This window comes from Dendrobates tinctorius, unplaced genomic scaffold, assembly GCF_039654945.1.
Source record: "Dendrobates tinctorius isolate UK_male_01 unplaced genomic scaffold, ASM3965494v1 ptg000107l, whole genome shotgun sequence".
Taxonomy (NCBI): Eukaryota; Metazoa; Chordata; class Amphibia; order Anura; family Dendrobatidae; genus Dendrobates; species Dendrobates tinctorius.
In genome coordinates, this window is record NW_027361775.1 from 44,406,644 (window position 1) to 44,427,096 (window position 20,453).

General features: G+C 42.4%; 1 protein-coding gene across 1 annotated transcript in view; it reads right to left on the reverse strand.

Annotated features, from left to right (window-relative positions):
- The window catches only part of P3H2 (prolyl 3-hydroxylase 2), a 315,781-nt gene that overhangs the window by 42,885 nt on the left and 252,443 nt on the right, over positions 1-20,453 (reverse strand). The window contains exons 9-10 of the mRNA XM_073589425.1: positions 19,882-20,009; positions 9,484-9,579 (exon numbers count right to left, since the gene is read on the reverse strand). Of these exons, the coding sequence (XP_073445526.1) occupies positions 9,484-9,579; positions 19,882-20,009 (224 nt within the window). The remainder of the gene's footprint in view (positions 1-9,483; positions 9,580-19,881; positions 20,010-20,453) is intronic.

Below are 20,453 nucleotides of genomic sequence, written 5' to 3' on the forward strand. Positions count from 1 at the left end.
GGCATAACCAAATTTTCAAACAGACCCTCAGAGGTGAGAAACGCAGTTTTCCATTCATCCCCCTCCCGCATACGGATGAGATTGTATGCTCCGCTGAGGTCCAACTTAGAGAACCACCTGGCCGCTGACAATTGATTGTACAAATCAGGTATCAGTGGGAGAGGATAAGCGTTTCTTATGGTTATTTTATTCAGTTCTCGAAAATCGAGGCATGGACGTAAACCACCATCCTTTTTTTTTCCACAAAAAAGAACCCCGCTGCTACGGGAGAGACAGATGGCCGTATATGCCCTTTACGGAGGCTCTCAAAGATATACTCCTTCATAGCAGCCCGCTCAGGGCCGGAGAGATTGTACAGCCAGGCTTTGGGCAATTTGGCACCGGGAACAAGATCCACGGCACAATCGAATGGGCGGTGTGGTGGTAGAACCTCAGCCTCTTTTCGGAGAACACATCCTCAAAATCCTTCAGGTACTCCAGAATACCCTCCAGACTGACAGATGACAGACACAGTAGCAAGACAATTTTCAGAACAACCAGGTCCCCATTTAACAATATCCCGGGACCCCCAGTCAATAACCGGGCTATGCCGTTGCAACCAGGGAAACCCTAACACCAGGCCAGCAGGGAGGTTATCCAAAACAAAGCATGACATGAGCTCCTGGTGTAGGGCCCCCACCCTAAGGGTGAATTCTTTAGAAATGAAATGGAGACCATCCTTAGTGAGAGGTGTAGAGTCAATAGCCACAATTTTTAAGGGAGTCCCCAACCTAACTGTCCATAATCTACAGCGAGCCACCAGCTTAGAGTCAATCAGGTTCAGGGATGACCCACGGTCTACAAAAGCCAAAGTATGGAAAAAGCCGTTCTCAACACCAAGTTCCACCTTTAGCAGTATTTTTGAAAAAGAAGAAAAAGGTACCTGAGAGTCTGGGTGACCTCCACGCTTATCACCCAGACTCAGCCGGTTGTTAGACGGAGGAGAGGAGGGGCAGTTTTTTTCCAATGTCCGGGATCTCCGCAGTAAAATCACAAGTTTCCATCACGTCACCGTTTCCGCTCTTTCTCCTGGGGGTTGGTGGCTCCCACCTCCATAGGTTCAGATGGAAGCAAAACATCAGGGTTAGCAGGGAAAAACAGAAATCCTCGCTGAGTAACACCTCTCTCCCGCAGTCTCCGATCCATAAGGATAGCCTGAGTCATAGCCTCCTCCAAAGAGCTGGGAGGTGGATGGAGAGCCAGAGAGTCCTTCAAGCAATCCGACAGTCCCTTCCTGAACAGACATCTCAGTGCGGAGTCGTCCCAGGACAGCTCAGTGGACCATCGACGGAATTCGGAGCTGTACCATTCGGCTGAGTGCTTCCCTTGCCCCAGACCCAAAATAGTGTCCTCTGCCACCCTAACATGGTCCGGTTCGTCATAAATACGTCCTAGGGCCTCAAAGAACCTATCTACCGACATCCGTTCAGGGGCAGTAGGGGGCAACGAGAAAGCCCAGGATTGGGGTCCCTCCCTAAGTAAGGAGATAACAATCCCCACCCGCTGAGTCTCATCCCGAGACGATCGGGGTCTAAGAAAAAACCATAATTTACAACTCTCTTTGAATATTTGAAATTTATCCTTTTCGCCAGAAAATGTGTCAGGAAGTTTAACTGAGGGTTCAGGAGAGTGCAAAATGACATCTAGAGTCACCTGGTTAACAAACAATATGAGAGGTGTTTCCCTGCATGGTCTTAATAGTCTCAGTCAGTTTTTTCTGTAAGTGGGTATGAGACATGACAAGGGACTGATGATTCACAGAAGAGTCCTGCGCCATCTGCATCAAACTGGACACTTGATCTGCCAAGATATGCAGCAGATCCGTGACCAAAGAAAAAAAAAAGTGCAAAATCCCATTTAAATGTATAGGTTAGTGATAATGTAGTGAAACCTCCGCCAGGGGGAGCTGGTGAGGGAAGAGAGGTTACACCCTAAGAGCAGCAACCCTGAGCAACAGCACAGGTGCCACAGGTAACGAGAGAGACTAGTAATACGAACCGAGTCAGAAACTAGCAGGAGCAGACGTACCAGAAGGAGCAGCAATACACATAGTCAAAATACCAAGCCGAGAGTCAGAAAGCCAGAACATGAGCACGGGGTCCAAAACGTGAGGTGAAATACGTGGTTTGGGTACAAGCCGGGGAGTCAGATGCCAGAGAGGGAACGTAACAGCAGAGACGAATACCAAGAGACAGGGTCAGAGATCAATCTGGGTCATAGACGTGAATATCAGTCAAAGGCAGGAGGATCACTAAGGTACAAGGGTCCGAAGCTCTAAACCTGAAGCTTGAGCTATCACTAACACTGGTCAGCAGGCTGTGAGAGACTGAAATAGCCCAGCTAGCTCCAAAACGAGGCTGAGGAGATTAAGCCCCGCATGACCAGTCCGGAGTGAAGACAGCAGAAGATAAACTCCGGACTGGACCATGACAGTACCACCCTCTCAATGGGGGGCCACTGGACCCCCAGGCTTCCCTGGATGAATGTCCCGGTCCAACCGCGCTGGCACCCATGACCGATCCTCAGGACCAAGTACTGAAGTGAACGACGGAGCATACGGGAATCCACCACCTGTTCCACCTCGTACTTGGTCTGACCATCTACCATAACAGGCGGCGGGTGCAAGGGAGACTCATCAGAGGAAGGCACCGACGGCTTCAGAAGCGCCTTATGGAACACATTAGGAAAACGTAATGACGGAGGCAAACGCAGGCAAAAGGCCACAGGATTAATCACCTCTAAAGTCTCATATGGACCAATAAACTTGGGACCCAACTTAGCAGAGGGAATTCTCAGCCTTATGTTTTTGGTGGATAACCATACCTTCTCCCCCACCTGATAAGTCGGCCCCACCGAGTGTCGTTTATCCGCAAAAAATGTATATTTGCCCTGAGCCTCCCCAATGTTTCTCTGAACCTCCCTCCAAACCTTCTCCAACTGCAAAAAGGCCAAGAGACGGGGTCAGAGATCAGTCCGGTTCATACACGTGAATATCAGTCAAAGGCAGGAGGATCATCAAGGTACAAGGGTCAGTGGCTCTAAACTGGAAGCTTGAGCTATCACTAACACTGGTCAGCAGGCTGTGAGAGACTGAAATAGCCCAGCTAGCTCCAGAACGAGGCTGAGGAGATTAAGCCCTGCATGACCAGTCCGGAGTGAAGACAGCAGAAGATAAACTCCGGACTGGACCATGACATTAACAACACCATTTTATTTTTAGGGACCACATCACATTTGAAGTCACTTTGAGGGGTCTATATGATAGAAAATACCCAAAAGTGACACCATTCTAAAAACTGCACCCCTCAAGGTGCTGAAAACCAGATTCAAGAAGTTTATTAACACTTCAGGTGCTTCACAGGAATTTTTTGAATGTTTAAAAATGAACATTTAACTTTTTTCACAAAAAAATTACTTCAGGTTCAAATTCTTTATTTTACCAAGGGTAACAGGAAAAATTGGACTGGAAAAGTTATTGTGCAATTTGTCCTGAGTACGCTGATACCTGATATGTGGGGGGAAACACTGTTTTGGCACATGGCAGAGCTCGGAAGGGAAGGAGCGCCGTTTGACTTTTTCACTGCAACATTGGCTGGAATTCAGATCGGATGCCATGTCAAGTTTGGAGAGCTCCTGATGTGCCTAAACAGTGGAAACTCCCCACAAGTGACCCCATTTTGGAAACTAGACCCCCCAAGGAACTTATCTAGATATGTGGTGAGCACTTTGAACCCCCAAGGGCTTCACAGAAGTATATAACGTACAGTCGTACAATTAAAAAATCATATTTTTTCCACAAAAATGATCTTTTCACCCCCAATTTTTATTTTCCCAGGAGTAACAGGACCCCAAAAGTTATTGTGCAATTTGTCCTGAGTACGCTGATACCCGATATGTGGGGGTAAACCACTATTTGGGCGCATGGCAGAGCTCGGAAGGGAAGCAGCGCCATTTGACTTTTTTGCCTGGAATTGAGATTGGACGCCATGTCGTGTTTGGAAAGCCCCTGATGTGCCAAATCAATGGAAACCCCCCAATTCTATCTCCAACCCTAACCCCAACACACCCCTAACCCTAACCCTAACGGGAAAATGGAAATAATTACATTTTTTGTAATTTTATTATTTTTCCATAACTAAGGGGGTGATGACAGGGGGTTTGATTTACTATTTATAGCGGATTTTTATTTTTGTCAGCTGTCGCACGCTAAGGCCATGTGCCCACGTTGCGTTTTAAAACGCACACTGAAAACCGGACTCCTTCCCAGAAATCGCGCGATTCTGTTTGCGATTTTGCCGCAATTTTCTCAAGCACTTTCCAAGCAATTTGAAGCATCGCTTGGAAAGTGATTGACAGGTTGGTCACACTCGTCAAACAGTGTTTGACAAGTGTGACCGGCTTTTTACTATTGAGGCCGCCTATGCGGCCTCAATAGTAAAAGATAGAATGTGAAAAATGATAAAAAAATAAAAAATCGGGGTATATTTACCTTCCGACGTCCCGCGCTGCCATCCCGGGCATCAGCGTTCCCAGTAATGCCTTGCGAGACCTGTGGTCTTGCGTTATTATAGCGATCTCGCGAGACCGCTAGAGTCACGCGAGACTACGTCATCACAGGACCTTGCCGCAAGGCATTACTGGGAACGCTTAGGCCGGGAATGCAGCGCGGGACGTCGGAAGGTAAATATACCCCGATTTTTTATTTTTTATTCTTTTTTTTACAGGGGTATGGTGCCCAGGGCCTGGAGGACAGTCTCCTCTCCTCCACACCGTGGGTACCAACCGCACATGAGACGCTTAACTTCCCGCATGGTGGGCATAGCCACATGCGGGAAGTAAGCGATTCTCATGCATTCCTATGGGTGCGGAATCGTGGCAATTCTTTGCGATTCCGCACAAAAGAATGATAATGCTGCGATTTTTTCCGCGATGCGTTTCCGCCGTGGAAAAAAGCGCAGCATTAGCACAGCATGTGCGGAATGCCATAGGAATGCGTGGGGGGCGTTCTGTACACGATTTTTAAACGTTTTCGCACCGAAAATCGTGGCAAAAACGCTTAAAAATCGCATCGTGGGCACATAGCCTAAAAGACACTTTTTACTGTAAAAATAGTTTATGCATCACCACATTTTGAGCGCTATAATTTTTCCATATTTTGACCCACCGAGTCATGAGAGGTCTTATTTTTTGAGGAACGAGTTGACATTTTTATTGGTACCATTTTCGGGCACGTGGCATTTTTTGATAGCTTTTTATTCCGATTTTTGGGACGCTGAATGAACAAAAACAAGCGTTTCATGAATTTCTTTTGGGGGGTGCGTTTACACCTTTCCGCGTGTGGTAAAATTGATAAGGCGGTTTTATTCTTCAGGTCAGTATGGTTACAGCGATCCCTCATTTATGTTTTTTTATGTTTTGGCGCTTTTATGCAATGAAAACAATTTTATATAAAAAATAATTATTTTTGCATTGCTTTATTCTGCAAGCTATAACTTTTATTTTTTCGCTAATGACGCTGTATGGTGGCTCGTTTTTTGCGGGACAAGATGATGTTTTCAGCGGTACCATGGTTATTTATATCCGTCTTTTTGATCGCGCATTATTGCACTTTTTGTTCGGCGGTATGATAATAAAATGATAATAAAGTATTTTTTGCTTCGTTTTTTATTTTTATTGTTTAAGGGCTTCAATAAAGAGGTTAGGACAGTTTTTTAGGGCGGGTTGTTATGGACGCGGCAATACCAAATATGTGTACTTTTTTTGTTTTTTTTATTATTTTCAAAAAAATGAATTTATTAGGGAATATTTTTTTTTTTTATTTATTTAGCGATTTTTTATAAATTATTTTTACACTTTTTTCTTTTTTTTTTTTTAACTTTATTACATTGTCCCAGGGGGGACATGACTGTCATGTGACAGATCGCTGATCTGTCACATCACAGATCGCTGTGACAGATCAGCGATCTGTCACAGGCAGTGCTAGAGGCTTCCTCATCCCGGCGCTTTGCAGGCATGAGGAAGCCAGCTCCCTGCAAGCCCCCCGAAGGTCCCCGCCACCATATTGGATCCGGGGACCTGCAGGGAAGGAGGCTGCTGCGGGGGTCTCAGGGAAGCACGAAGGGAGCCCCCTCCCTCCCGATCCTTCCCTAAACCCCCGATACACTGCGATCGTGTTTGATTGCAGTGTGCCAGGGGTTAACACATAGTGCCGGGTGTCAGCTGTGATAATCAGCTGACATCCGGCCGCGATCAGCTGCGCTCCCCCCGTGAGCGCAGTTGATCGCGCTAGATGTACTATTTCGTCCTTGGGACTTAGGTCCCAGGTCACATGGACGGAATAGTACGTCTAATGTAGGAAAGGGGTTAAGGTCAGAAACCTTGGTCAAAGTAACCTAAGCACACAAATCTCCAAGGGTGCCCAAACTTTTGCAGTGGCCCATTTTCCCTTTCGTAATTTTTAAAATGTAAAAAATGACTATATATTGTTTTGCCTAAAATTAAAGGAAATGTGTCATCTTTAATTTTAAACTTCTTAGAGATCATTTTATCTTAAACTTGCTTACATTTTCTCTAACTAAATTTAACCAGGTGTGCCCACACTTTTAGTGTATGTTTCCACACTCAAGAAACGCTGCGGATTGGACGCTGTACAATCCGCAGCATCCAGATTTAACAGCATAGTGGATGGAATTTTATGAAATCCCATCTCCACTATGCATGCAGGGATGCCTCCGGATTCCCTGCATAACCGGACATGCGGCGCATCTTTCTAGACCACATCATGTGTCTATCTTACGGAGATGCTCAGTCTCCGCAAGATAAATTACATAGTCTATGTATACGACGTGGTGATTCCGTGCGTACAATTGGGGGCAGCGCTTTGGGTGGAGCTGTGTCCAAAGCACTGCCAAAACGCCACGTCGAAGCATACCCTTACATGACACCTCCAATTACGAATGTAATATAGTCCTTCTGATTTGCTATGTCTCTTTTCTTATGTGCAGGCATTGCAGCAGCTTAGGTATCTATGGTTATGACCACTGTTATAGTGACAGCTAGCTAGCTCGTTGCTAATTGTTGTAACCGTGGATGCCCAAACTACTGCAGTGCCTGCACATGAGGAAAGAGACATAGCGAGTCAGAATTCCTTTAAAATAATAGCCAATAAAACCTTTAAGGAGAGTGAAGAAGCAACAAATTAGGGTAAGTGCACACTAAGTTGTTTTAGAAGGTTTTGAAGCTGAAACTGAGCGGAAACTGCAGGTTTTTGAGGTATTTTGAGATTTGGAGAATTTCCGCCCAGTTTGTGCTCTGTTTGCTCCAACAGCATCTAAAAAAACTGTGTGCACATAGCCTTAGGGTGTTTGACAGAACCAGTGGCTAAGTCTTCTAACACACTATCTGATGTGGAGGTAAACTCAGCAAAAACTATGGAACTCTGACAAGTACTGTATTTGTTGGACTATAAGACATACTTTTTTCCTCCAAAAATTTGGAGGCAAATGGGGGGTGCATCTTATGGTCCAGATATACTGCCTGAGGATGGGAAGTGAGGGAGCGGCAGTGGGTCACCGGAGGCATGAGCCAGGTGCTAGCTAACCCCTGTGCCCGCTGCTAAAGAGAAATGAATATTCACTGCTCCGCATGCCCATAGTTCCTTCCGCTTTTATGTACTAAAGCTGGCACCGAGAGGTGGAAGGGACTATAGGCATGGGGAGCAGTGAATATTCATTTCTCTTTAGCAGAGGGCACAGTACTCACAACTGCCTGCTTCCTGTAGCAATCGGGTGATCACGTGTGCCCTCTATTAAAGAGAATGAATATTCACTGCTCCCAGGATGCTGCAAGGAAGTGCAGAGAAGGTAAGTAGTATGGATTATGTTTTTTTTTTTTAATTTTCTCATGGGGATCATGCATATCAGGATGGGGATGGGGCCTATGCATACCAGGATAGGGATGATGGGACGCTGTATACGAAGATAGGGATGAGGGGACCATGTGTAACTGGATGGTGGACATGCATACCGGGACCGCAGGTGTTTTTAATCAAAGCAGGGCCATCACCCCTCCACAGAGATATAGATTTCAGTCTAAGGAGAGGATTTACATAGGTTCCCATTCAGATGAAGACTTTGGTCTAAGTGAGGATTGCCATTAGGTTAGTGTCCTGGAAAATGAGAAATGTCTTACCGTGGCTCCCAGGTACACATAAATTGGCCATTTTATGCGCTAAACTTTCTCAATTTTTCATAATTCGAATGCAGTAATGCAATTTATTTTTCATATTTCATGTTTGGATGTTATGGCGCTACAGTGTGCTTCCTATTTTGTTTGAATGTATACGTGTTGGTGACTCTAGGTTAAGCACCTGTTCACACTATATTTATGCTTGGATGTGACGGTCAGTTTTTTGAAATTTGTATTCATTAACCTTCTGACTGAGCAGTCCACCTGGTAGCTGCAGGCGTTTTTAATCACAGCAGGGCCACCACTCCTCCACAGAGATATAGATTTCAGTCTAAGGAGAGGATTTACATGGGTTCCCATTCAGATGAAGACTTTGATCTAGGTGAGGATTGGCATTAGGTTAGGGTCCTGGAAAATGAGAAATGCCTTACTGTGGCTTCCAGGTACACATAAATTGGCCATTTCATGCGCTAAACTTTCTCAATTTTTCATACTTCTAATGCAGTAATGCAATTGATTTTTCATATTTCATGTTTGCATGCTATGGCGCTACAGTGTGCTTCCTTTTTTGTTTGAATGTATATGAGTTGGTGACTCTAGGTTAAGCACCTGTTCACACTATATTTATGCTTGGATGTGATGGTTAGTTTTTTGAAATATGTATACCAGGATAAGCATGATGGGACCATGCATACCAGGATAGGGATAAAGGGACCATGTATACCTTGATGGGGGGGCCATCTATACCAGGATATAGATGAGGGGGGCCATCTATACCAGGATAGAGATGAGGGGGACCATGCATACCAGGATAGAGATAAGGGGGGCCATGCATACCAGGACAGGGATGAGGGGGCCATGCATACCAGGATAGAGATGAGGGGGGCCATGCATACCTGGATAGAGATAAGGGGGGCCATGCATACCAAGATAGGAATGAGGGGGCCATGCATACCAGGATGAGGATAGGGATAAGGGGACCATGTACGTCAGGATGGGGATGAGGTGACCATGTATACCAGGATGGTGATGAGGGGGCATGTATACCTGGATTGGGACATATATACCAGGATGGGGTATACTAGTTCAGAATTTACCACATTTTTTGCTTCAATTTCTTTTCCTCCTCTAAAACCTTGGTGCGATTTATGGTCCGGTGCATCTTATAGTCAGAAAAACATGGTGAAATAAAGTCTAGGTTCTAGCTTTATTCTATTCTAGACTATTAACAGAATTACCAAAAGGAGATGATGTTACCTTCAATGCCTTTAAAACTGTGGCTCCTTCAAACTTCTCATTTGGTGTATGGGGTGATGTTTTCCCTCTGTACCCATCTCCAGCGAGAGTTATTGTCTGATAAATGAAGTTAACACTGTTAGAAATGTTGAATTTTATCATTATATAATATACAGGGTGGGCCATTTATATGGATACACCTAAGTGGGAATGGCTGGTGATATCAACTTCCTGTTTATGGCACATTAGTATATGGAAGGGGGAAAACTTTTCAAGGTGGGTGTGACCATGGCAGCCATTTTGAAGTCGGCCATTTTGTATCCAACTTTATTTTTTTCAATGGGAAGAGGATCATGTGACATCAAACTTATTGAGAATTTCACAAGAAAAACAATGGTGTGCTTGGATTTAACATTACTTTATTCTTTCATGAGTTATTTACAAGTTTCTCTTTGTTTACAGCCATTGACATGTCGCAGAGGTTAACACGTGAGGAGCAGATAGAAATTGTGTTGATGTCTGGTGAACGCAGTACCCAGGTCATTGCAGCAGATTTCAATGTAAGACACCAAACAATCACATTTTATTTAGGTGTTTCCGTATAAATGGCCCACCCTGTATTATCTAGTTGTAAAGATAGCAATGGCACAACCGCAAACTGTCACTAACTGTATAGTACATATAGGAGAAGATAGTCTAAATTTCACAGCAGGGGTGAGTTGCAACTGCAGTTGCCCTATGACTCATCAGCAAGGCCCTGATATAGTAGCTAATAAAGTGCCATAAACAACAGGGAGGCAAAATACATGCATCCTTGCCAACCAAAGTTATTTAAGGAAAAGTAGAGAAAAGATGGAAGGTAGTATGACTGCAGAATAAGGTTTATAGGGTCTCTCAACTGTTTGTAGTCTGTTACCATGGTGACACATACAGTAGGTACACAAAAACATCAGGGATTCCTGCTCTTAGGTCACATTTCAGAAGGAGCAACAGCATGGAGAATATTTTACAGCTGTACTGAGCACTGTATCTGTAAATCCAGCTTTGGGTTGAAATAAAACCCCCGAGAGATAGCAGCAGCGTGGTCTATTTCTCTCTTTTTGTCTCAGTTTCTATCTGTCTCTTAGGCTGTGTGCACACGCTGCGGATTCCGCTGCGTTTCCGCAGCGGTTTTGGCCGCTGCGGACACGCAGCAGTTTTAGCTGCGGTGTACAGTACCATTCATTTGAATGGGAAAAAAAAAACGCTGTGCCGACGCTGCGGAAAAAAACGCGCGGATTTGCTGCGGTTTTGAATCCGCAGAAAGAATTGCATGTCAATTCTTTCTGCGGAAACCGCTGCGGGTTCCTATCTCCACCATTGTGGAGATAGTGAATCCGCAGGACCAAACCGCAGGCAAAACCGCAGATAATCCGCAGGTCTTTGGACCTGCGGATTATCTGCGGTTTTTGCAAAATCCGTGCGGATTAATCCGCAGCGGAATCCGCAGCGTGTGCACGCAGCCTTACTATGCTCCTTCCCACTATCCATTAACTGCAATAGGAAATAGTGAATATTGAGTTCAGGAGGCAGAGGGAAAAAAAAGATTTCTCTGATAAGATATATTACAAAGTTTCTTATATGTGAAAAGTCTCTTCAGAGAGAAAAATCTGTTATATTTGCTTGTTATTGACTTGTATAAAGTCTCTAAGTTTCTTGAAACAACACTGACTATTTAAAGGATATAGTATATTAGTCTCTCATAAGTGTGAGGGCAAAAATTACCCAGTGAGATTTTAGTAGCAAGGTTCACATATTAATCATCAGGAACAGCTAGTTTTATGCATATTAGTTTCAGATAAAGACAAATATAAATGTATGTAATGGGGCACAAAGCCCCTACTTAGCTCCAGCCTCGACGCGTTTCCCCGTCTTTGCGGATCATCAGGAGGCCCTAATGAGGAACCTAGCAGTGCCAGTGACGTGAGGTGTCCGGATGAGTGGGCATACTAGCTGTTCCTGATGATTAACATGTGAACCTTGCTACTAAAATTTGGCTTCCTGGTATGGTCTTTTTGTCCCAGTGGGGCGATTTTAATAATTGTTGTGTGACCCCATTTTTTTGTGTGCTACTTTCATAAAACGCACACTGTTTAATGGCTGATACGCGATTATAAGGCATTGTACTGTATTATGAGATAAGGAGCATTGTCTTTGACTGTTGTATATTAGGGTTACATAATCTGTCTATTCTTAATTAAGTTCTATCCTTCATCCCTTTACTATGCCCATTGTTTTCACACCTATAGATCATTAGGGGCTGATAGGGTCAGTCTGGGATAGCCAACACGGAGTGGGGGCGCCAAACAACCATATCTCTTTAGGCTGCCAACCTCCACTGTCAGGAAGGGACAGCAGGCTATTGTTGAGATTTAGGACAGGTTATTTTTTGTTTGCTTGTGTTATCTGTTACACTGGGTTGGTGAATTTTTAGCCAATATCTATTAAAATTGATGTTTCAATGGGAATATATGTTTGCACCTGTCAGACATGTAGAGAAGCTGATTTTTATAAAACTGTGCAGTGGTCTCTTAATTTTTGCCACAGCTGTGTATATATATATATATATATATATATACACAATCATATGTTAAAGTTTGGGCACCCCTATTAATGTTAACCTTTTTTCTTTATAACAGTTTTGGTTTTTGCAACAGCTATTTCAGTTTCATATATCTAATAACTGATGGACTCAGTTACATTTCTGGATTCAAATGAGGTTTATTGTACTAACAGAAAATGTGCAATCTGCATTTAAACAAAATTTGACCGATGCAAAAGTATGGGCACCCTTATCATTTTCTTGATTTGAACACTCCTACTTTTTACTGACTTCCTGAAGCACTAAATTGGTTTTGTAACCTCATTGAGCTTTGAACTTCATAGCCAGGTGTATCAAATCATGAGAAAAGGTATTTAAGGTGGCCACTTGCAAGTAGTTCTCCTATTTGATTCTCCTATGAAGAGTGGCATCATGGGCTCCTCAAAACAACTCTCAAATGATCTGAAAACAAAGATTATTCAACATAGCTTTTCAGGGGAAGGATACAAAAAGTTGTCTCAGAGATTTAACCTGTCAGTTTCCACTGTGAGGAACATAGTAAGGAAATGGAAGAACACAGGTACAGTTCTTGTTAAGCCCAGAAGTGGCAGGCCAAGAAAAATATCAGAAAGGCAGAGAAGAAGAATGGTGAGAACAGTCAAGGACAATCCACAGACCACCTCCAAAGACCTGCAGCATCATCTTGCTGCAGATGGTGTCACTGTGCATCGGTCAACAATACAGCGCACTTTGCACATGGAGAAGCTGTATGGGAGCGTGATGCGAAAGAAGCCGTTTCTGCAAGCACGCCACAAACAGAGTCGCCTGAGGTATGCAAAAGCACATTTGGACAAGCCAGTTACATTTTGGAAGAAGGTGCTGTGGACTGATGAAACAAAGATTGAGTTGTTTGGTCATACAAAAAGACGTTATGCATGGAGGCTAAAAAACACAGCATTCCAAGAAAAACACTTGCTACCCACAGTAAAATTTGGTGGAGGTTCCATCATGCTTTGGGGCTGTGTGGCCAATGCCGGCACCGGGAATCTTGTTAAAGTTGAGGGTCGCATGGATTCAACTGAGTATCAGCAGATTCTTGACAATAATGTGCAAAAATCAGTGACGAAGTTGAAGTTATGCAGGGGATGGATATTTCAGCAAGAGAATGATCCAAAACACCGCTCCAAATCTACTCAGGCATTCATGCAGAGGAACAATTACAATGTTCTGGAATGGCCATCCCAGTCCCCAGACCTGAATATCATTGAACATCTGTGGGATGATTTGAAGCGGGCTGTCCATGCTCGGCGACCATCAAACATAACTGAACTAGAATTGTTTTCTAAACAGGAATGGTCACAAATACCTTCATCCAGGATCCAGGAACTCATTAATAGCTACAGGAAGCGACTAGAGGCTGTTATTTTTGCAAAAGGAGGATCTATGAAATATTAATGTCACTTTTATGTTGAGGTGCCAATACTTTTGCACTGGTCAAATTTTGTTAAAATGCAGATTGCACATTTTCTGTTAGTACAATAAACCTCATTTGAATCAAGAAATATAACTGAGTCCATCAGTTATTAGATATATGAAACTGAAATAGCTGTTGCAAAAACCAAAATTGTTATAAAGAAAAAAGTTTAACATTAATAGGGGTGCCCAAACTTTAACATATGACTGTATTATATGTATATATATATATATATATATATATATATATACAGTTGTGGCCAAAAGTATTGACACCGCTGCAATTCTGTCAGATAATACTCAGTTTCTTCCTGAAAATGATTGCAAACACAAATTCTTTGGTATTATTATCTTCATTTAATTTGTCTTAAATAAAAAAACACAAAAAGAATTGTCCTAAAGCCAAATTGGATATAATTTCACACCAAACATAAAAAAGAGGGTGGACAAAAGTATTGGCACTGTTCGAAAAATCATGTGATGCTTCTCTAATTTGTGTAATTAACAGCACCTGTAACTTACCTGTGGCACCTAACAGATGTTGGCAATAACTAAATCACACTTGCAGCCAGTTGACATGGATTAAAGTTGACTCAACCTCTGTCCTGTGTCCTTGTGTGTACCACAATGAGCATGGAGAAAAGAAAGAAGACCAAAGAACTGTCTGAGGACTTGAGAAACCAAATTGTGAGGAAGCATGAGGAATCTCAAGGCTACAAGTCCATCTCCAAAGACCTGAATGTTCCTGTGTCTACTGTGCGCAGTTTCATCAAGAAGTTTAAAGCCATGGCACTGTGGCTAACCTTCCTAGATGTGGACGGAAAAGAAAAATTGACAAGAGATTTCAACTCAAGATTGTGCGGATGTTGGATAAAGAACCTCGACTAACATCCAAACAAGTTCAAGCTGCCCTGCAGTCCGAGGGTACAACAGTGTCAACCCGTACTATCCGTCGGCATCTGAATGAAAAGTGACTGTATGGTAGGAGACCCAGGAAGACCCCATTTCTTACCCCGAGACATAAAAAAGCCAGTCTGGAGTTTGCAAAAACTTACCTGAAAAAGCCTAAAACGTTTTGGAAGAATGTTCTCTGGTCAGATGAGACAAAAGTAGAGCTTTTTGGGCAAAGGCATCAACATAGAGTTTACAGGAGAAAAAAAGAGGCATTCAAAGAAAAAAACACGGTCCCTACAGTCAAACATGGTGGAGGTTCCCTGATGTTTTGGGGTTGCTTTGCTGCCTCTGGCACTGGACTGCTTGACCGTGTGCATGGCATTATGAAGTCAGAAGACTACCAACAAATTTTGCAGCATAATCTAGGGCCCAGTGTGAGAAAGCTGGGTCTCCCTCAGAGGTCATGGGTCTTCCAGGAGGACAATGACCCAAAACACACTTCAAAAAGCACTAGAAAATGGTTTGAGAGAAAGCACTGGAGACTTCTAAGGTGGCCAGCAATGAGTCCAGACCTGAATCCCATAGAACACCTGTGGAGAGATCTAAAAATGGCAGTTTGGAGAAGGCACCCTTCAAATATCAGGAACCTGGAGCAGTTTGCCATAGAAGAATGGTCTAAAATTCCAGCAGAGCATTGTAAGAAACTCACTGATAGTTACCGGAAGCGGTTGGTTGCAGTTATTTTGGCTAAAGGTTGTGCAACCAAGTAGTAGGCTGAGGGTGCTAATACTTTTGTCTGGCCCATTTTTGGAGTTTTGTGGGAAATGATCAATGTTTTGCTTTTTGCTTCATTCTCTTTTGTGTTTTTTCATTTAAGACAAATTAAATGAAGATAATAATACCAAAGAATTTGTGTTTGCAATCATTTTCAGGAAGAAACAGAGCATTATCTGACAGAATTGCAGGGGTGTCAATACTTTTGGCCACAACTGTGTATATATATATATATATATATATAATACAGTTTGCCCACTGACAGACATGAACAGTCTATAATTTTAAGGGTAGGTTAATCTAAACGTTGAGAGATAGAACATCAAAAATAAAATCCAGAAAATCACATTGTATAAATTATACACATTTATTTGTATTTTGCAATTGGAAATTGCAATCTATTTCTCAATGTTAAAATTAAGCTACCCTTAAAATTATAGACTGTTAATGCCTTAGTCAGTGGGCAAACTTACAAAATCAGCAAGAGATCAAATACTTATTTCCCTCACTGTATATATATACAGTGGGGCAAAAAAGTATTTAGTCAGTCAGCAATAGTGCAAGTTCCACCACTTAAAAAGATGAGAGGCGTCTGTAATTTACATCATAGGTAGACCTCAACTATGGGAGACAAACTGAGAAAAAAAAATCCAGAAAATCACATTGTCTGTTTTTTTTTCATTTTATTTGCATATTATGGTGGAAAATAAGTATTTGGTCAGAAACAAGCAATCAAGATTTCTGGCTCTCACTGACCTGTAACTTCTTCTTTAAGAGTCTCCTCTTTCCTCCACTCATTACCTGTAGTAATGGCACCTGTTTAAACTTGTTATCAGTATAAAAAGACACCTGTGCACACCCTCAAACAGTCTGACTCCAAACTCCACTATGGTGAAGACCAAAGAGCTGTCAAAGGACACCAGAAACAAAATTGTAGCCCTGCACCAGGCTGGGAAGACTGAATCTGCAATAGCCAACCAGCTTGGAGTGAAGAAATCAACTGTGGGAGCAATAATTAGAAAATGGAAGACATACAAGACCACTGATAATCTCCCTCGATCTGGTGCTCCACGCAAAATCCTACCCCGTGGGGTCAGAATGATCACAAGAACGGTGAGCAAAAATCCCAGAACCACGCGGGGGGACCTAGTGAATGAACTGCAGAGAGCTGGGACCAATGTAACAAGGCCTACCATAAGTAACACACTACGCCACCATGGACTCAGATCCTGCAGTGCCAGACGTGTCCCACTGCTTAAGCCTGTACATGTCCGGGCCCGTCTGAAGTTTGCTAGAGAGCATTTGGATGATCCAGAGGAGTTTTGGGAGAATGTCCTATGGTCTGATGAAACCAAACTGGAACTGTTTGGTAGAAACACAACTTGTCGTGTTTGGAGGAAAAAGAATACTGAGTTGCATCCATCAAACACCATACCTACTGTAAAGCATGGTGGTGGAAACATCATGCTTTGGGGCTGTTTCTCTGCAAAGGGGCCAGGACGACTGATCCGGGTACATGAAAGAATGAATGGGGCCATGTATCGTGAGATTTTGAGTGCAAACCTCCTTCCATCAGCAAGGGCATTGAAGATGAAACGTGGCTGGGTCTTTCAACATGACAATGATCCAAAGCACACCGCCAGGGCAACGAAGGAGTGGCTTCGTAAGAAGCATTTCAAGGTCCTGGAGTGGCCTAGCCAGTCTCCAGATCTCAACCCTATAGAAAACCTTTGGAGGGAGTTGAAAGTCCGTGTTGCCAAGCGAAAAGCCAAAAACATCACTGCTCTAGAGGAGATCTGCATGGAGGAATGGGCCAACATACCAACAACAGTGTGTGGCAACCTTGTGAAGACTTACCGAAAACGTTTGACCTCTGTCATTGCCAACAAAGGATATATCACAAAGTATTGAGATGAAATTTTGTTTCTGACCAAATACTTATTTTCCACCATAATATGCAAATAAAATGAAAAAAAAACAGACAATGTGATTTTCTGGATTTTTTTTTCTCAGTTTGTCTCCCATAGTTGAGGTCTACCTATGATGTAAATTACAGACGCCTCTCATCTTTTTAAGTGGTGGAACTTGCACTATTGCTGACTGACTAAATACTTTTTTGCCCCACTGTATATACAGTCATATGTTAAAGTTTGGGCACCCCTATTAATGTTAACCTTTTTTCTTTATAACAATTTTGGTTTTTGCAACAGCTATTTCAGTTTCATATATCTAATAACTGATGGACTCAGTTATATTTCTGGATTCAAATGAGGTTTATTGTACTAACAGAAAATGTGCAATCTGCATTTAAACAAAATTTGACCGGTGTAAAAGTATGAGCACCCTTATCATTTTCTTGGTTTGAACACTCCTAACTACTTTTTACTGACTTCCTGAAGCACTAAATTGGTTTTGTAACCTTATTGAGCTTTGAACTTCATAGCCAGGTTTATCAAATCATGGGAAAAGGTATTTAAGGTGGCCACTTGCAATTAGTTCTCCTATTTGATTCTCCTATGAAGAGTGGCATCATGGGCTCCTCAAAACAACTCTCAAATGATCTGAAAACAAAGATTATTCAACATAGCTTTTCAGGGGAAGGATACAAAAAGTTGTCTCAGAGATTTAACCTGTCAGTTTCCACTGTGAGGAACATAGTAAGGAAATGGAAGAACACAGGTACAGTCCTTGTTAAGCCCAGAAGTGGCAGGCCAAGAAAAATATCAGAAAGGCAGAGAAGAAGAATGGTGAGAACAGTCAAGGACAATCCACAGACCACCTCCAAAGACCTGCAGCATCATCTTGCTGCAGATGGTGTCACTGTGCATCGGTCAACAATACAGCGCACTTTGCACAAGGAGAAGCTGTATGGGAGAGTGATGCGAAAGAAGCCGTTTCTGCAAGCACGCCACAGAGTCGCCTGAGGTATGCAAAAGCACATTTGGACAAGCCAGTTACATTTTGGAAGAAGGTCCTGTGGACTGATGAAACAAAGATTGAGTTTTTGGTCATACAAAAAGGCGTTATGCACGGAGGCTAAAAAACACAGCATTCCAAGAAAAACACTTGCTACCCACAGTAAAATTTGGTGGAGTTTCCATCATGCTTTGGGTCTGTGTGGCCAATGCCGGCACCGGGAATCTTGTTAAAGTTGAGGGTCGCATGGATTAAACTCAGTATCAGCAAATTCTTGACAATAATGTGCAAGAATCAGTGACGAAGTTGAAGTTACGCAGGGGATGGATATTTCAGCAAGACAATGATCCAAAACACCGCTCCAAATCTACTCAGGCATTCATGCAGAGGAACAATTACAATGTTCTGGAATGGCCATCCCAGTCCCCAGACCTTAATATCATTGAACATCTGTGGGATGATTTGAAGCGGGCTGTCCATGCTCGGCGACCATCAAACGTAACTGAACTGGAATTGTTTTGTAAACAGGAATGGTCACAAATACCTTCATGCAGGAACTCATTAATAGCTACAGGAAGCGACTAGAGACTGTTATTGTTGCAAAAGGAGGATCTACGAAATATTAATGTCACTTTTTTTGTTGAGGTGCCCATACTTTTGCACCGGTCAAATTTTGTTTAAATGCAGATTGCACATTTTCTGTTAGTACAATAAACCTCATTTGAATCCAGAAATATAACTGAGTCCTTCAGTTATTAGATATATGAAACTGAAATAGCTGTTGCAAAAACCAAAATTGTTATAAAGAAAAAAGGTTAACATTAAAAAGGGTGCCCAAACTTTTACATATGACTGTATATATATATTCTATGAAAATCAAAATCGCCGATTGTATTATATAAAATAAATGAAAATCAAAATCACCCATTTTATTTGTCAGTCACTTGATTAACTGAATCATGCAAGACTTGTGAGATTCTGTCACTGAAAGGTTTGTCTCAACATGATGCATCTTCAAAATTGCAAGACAGCTCCCCAGCCTCCTCACTTTCTTCTATGATTGACAGTTCTCGCTAAGTAACATGGTCCTTCTGCAGACATAAATGTGCTACTGTTACACTATCAGGTCTGACAGTGTGCTTATTCTAGTCTACATTGACATAAAGACATACCAGAATCTTTCTACAAGTTAACTACTAAGGAGCATGTGGGGAAAGTAAGCAATACTTAGGAGAACTGTTATGGCTAAGCAGCCTGACAAGTGGGTGTTGTGGGCTTTTGATTTTGCAGGACTGATAACAGCTGTTTCACATGAGGAGCTGAGAGTGAGGGAGAGATGAACAGCACTGTATAAATTTGAAATACTAATCAATGGGCTTAAGAAAGATAACTTGGATAGTATGAGTTAACTACTCAACCTGGAATGTAGTTGATGCGCATGTTCGGTCAGACTCTGGTGGTCGGTCTCCTTGTCAATAGGTTGTAGATAATGTTATTCTCATAGCAGAAGAACAACAGCAGATACCAAAAGCAAGTCAATTGCAAGCTTGCTTATTTTCATGCTATCTATATTTAAGTTTGTTAAGCAGTTCAGGTGCTTCTCCTGTAAAGGATATCACAATGTTTCCTAGAAGCATACACATGCATATTTCCATTACCCCATTCTATTTCTATATTTCATCCCTCTCTGATATGTCACACAGAGATGCACTTGGAGATAATTATCTTTATACATGTGTCGTACAGTATGAAAGCAAACAATCTTTGACTTCTGAACTTACATTGGCCACTCCGCGAAGCTCTTTACATTCCTCCTCTGTTATAACATGATCCAGCTGGACTCTTTGAGTACCATTAAGATACTCCGAAGTGTGCACAAGTTTTACTCCATCATAAACCAGTGGTCCTCCTGAAATTATATTATTTATTTATATCATATGCTGCTATTCTTTGTCAGAAACGAAACTGTGAAAACTGCATCCTAAAATATATAAACCCAATGTGTGAGTAATCATAAGGAAATACATGTACAATGGAATACACGTGCATTGGTTTTCTGTACGGTATATTCATTTATGTAGTTTATAGGTATACTCGCCAGCCTTCAGCTGTGCGATCCAGACAGAAGCGTAGGAATAACCATAACATAAAGGTGGAATAGGTGTGAAAGTTACATCCTTTTGATTATAGCCTCAAACATAAAGAGGAATGCAATTACAATTTTGTAAATCTGGATGGTAACGTGAATTTATTCCATGAGTAGCACTTTAGTAGTTTTTTTTTATTGTATCTTCCATGTGCGACCACCAGAGGGCAACACATGACTAGAATTGTACAGCACTGCACAAGAGTA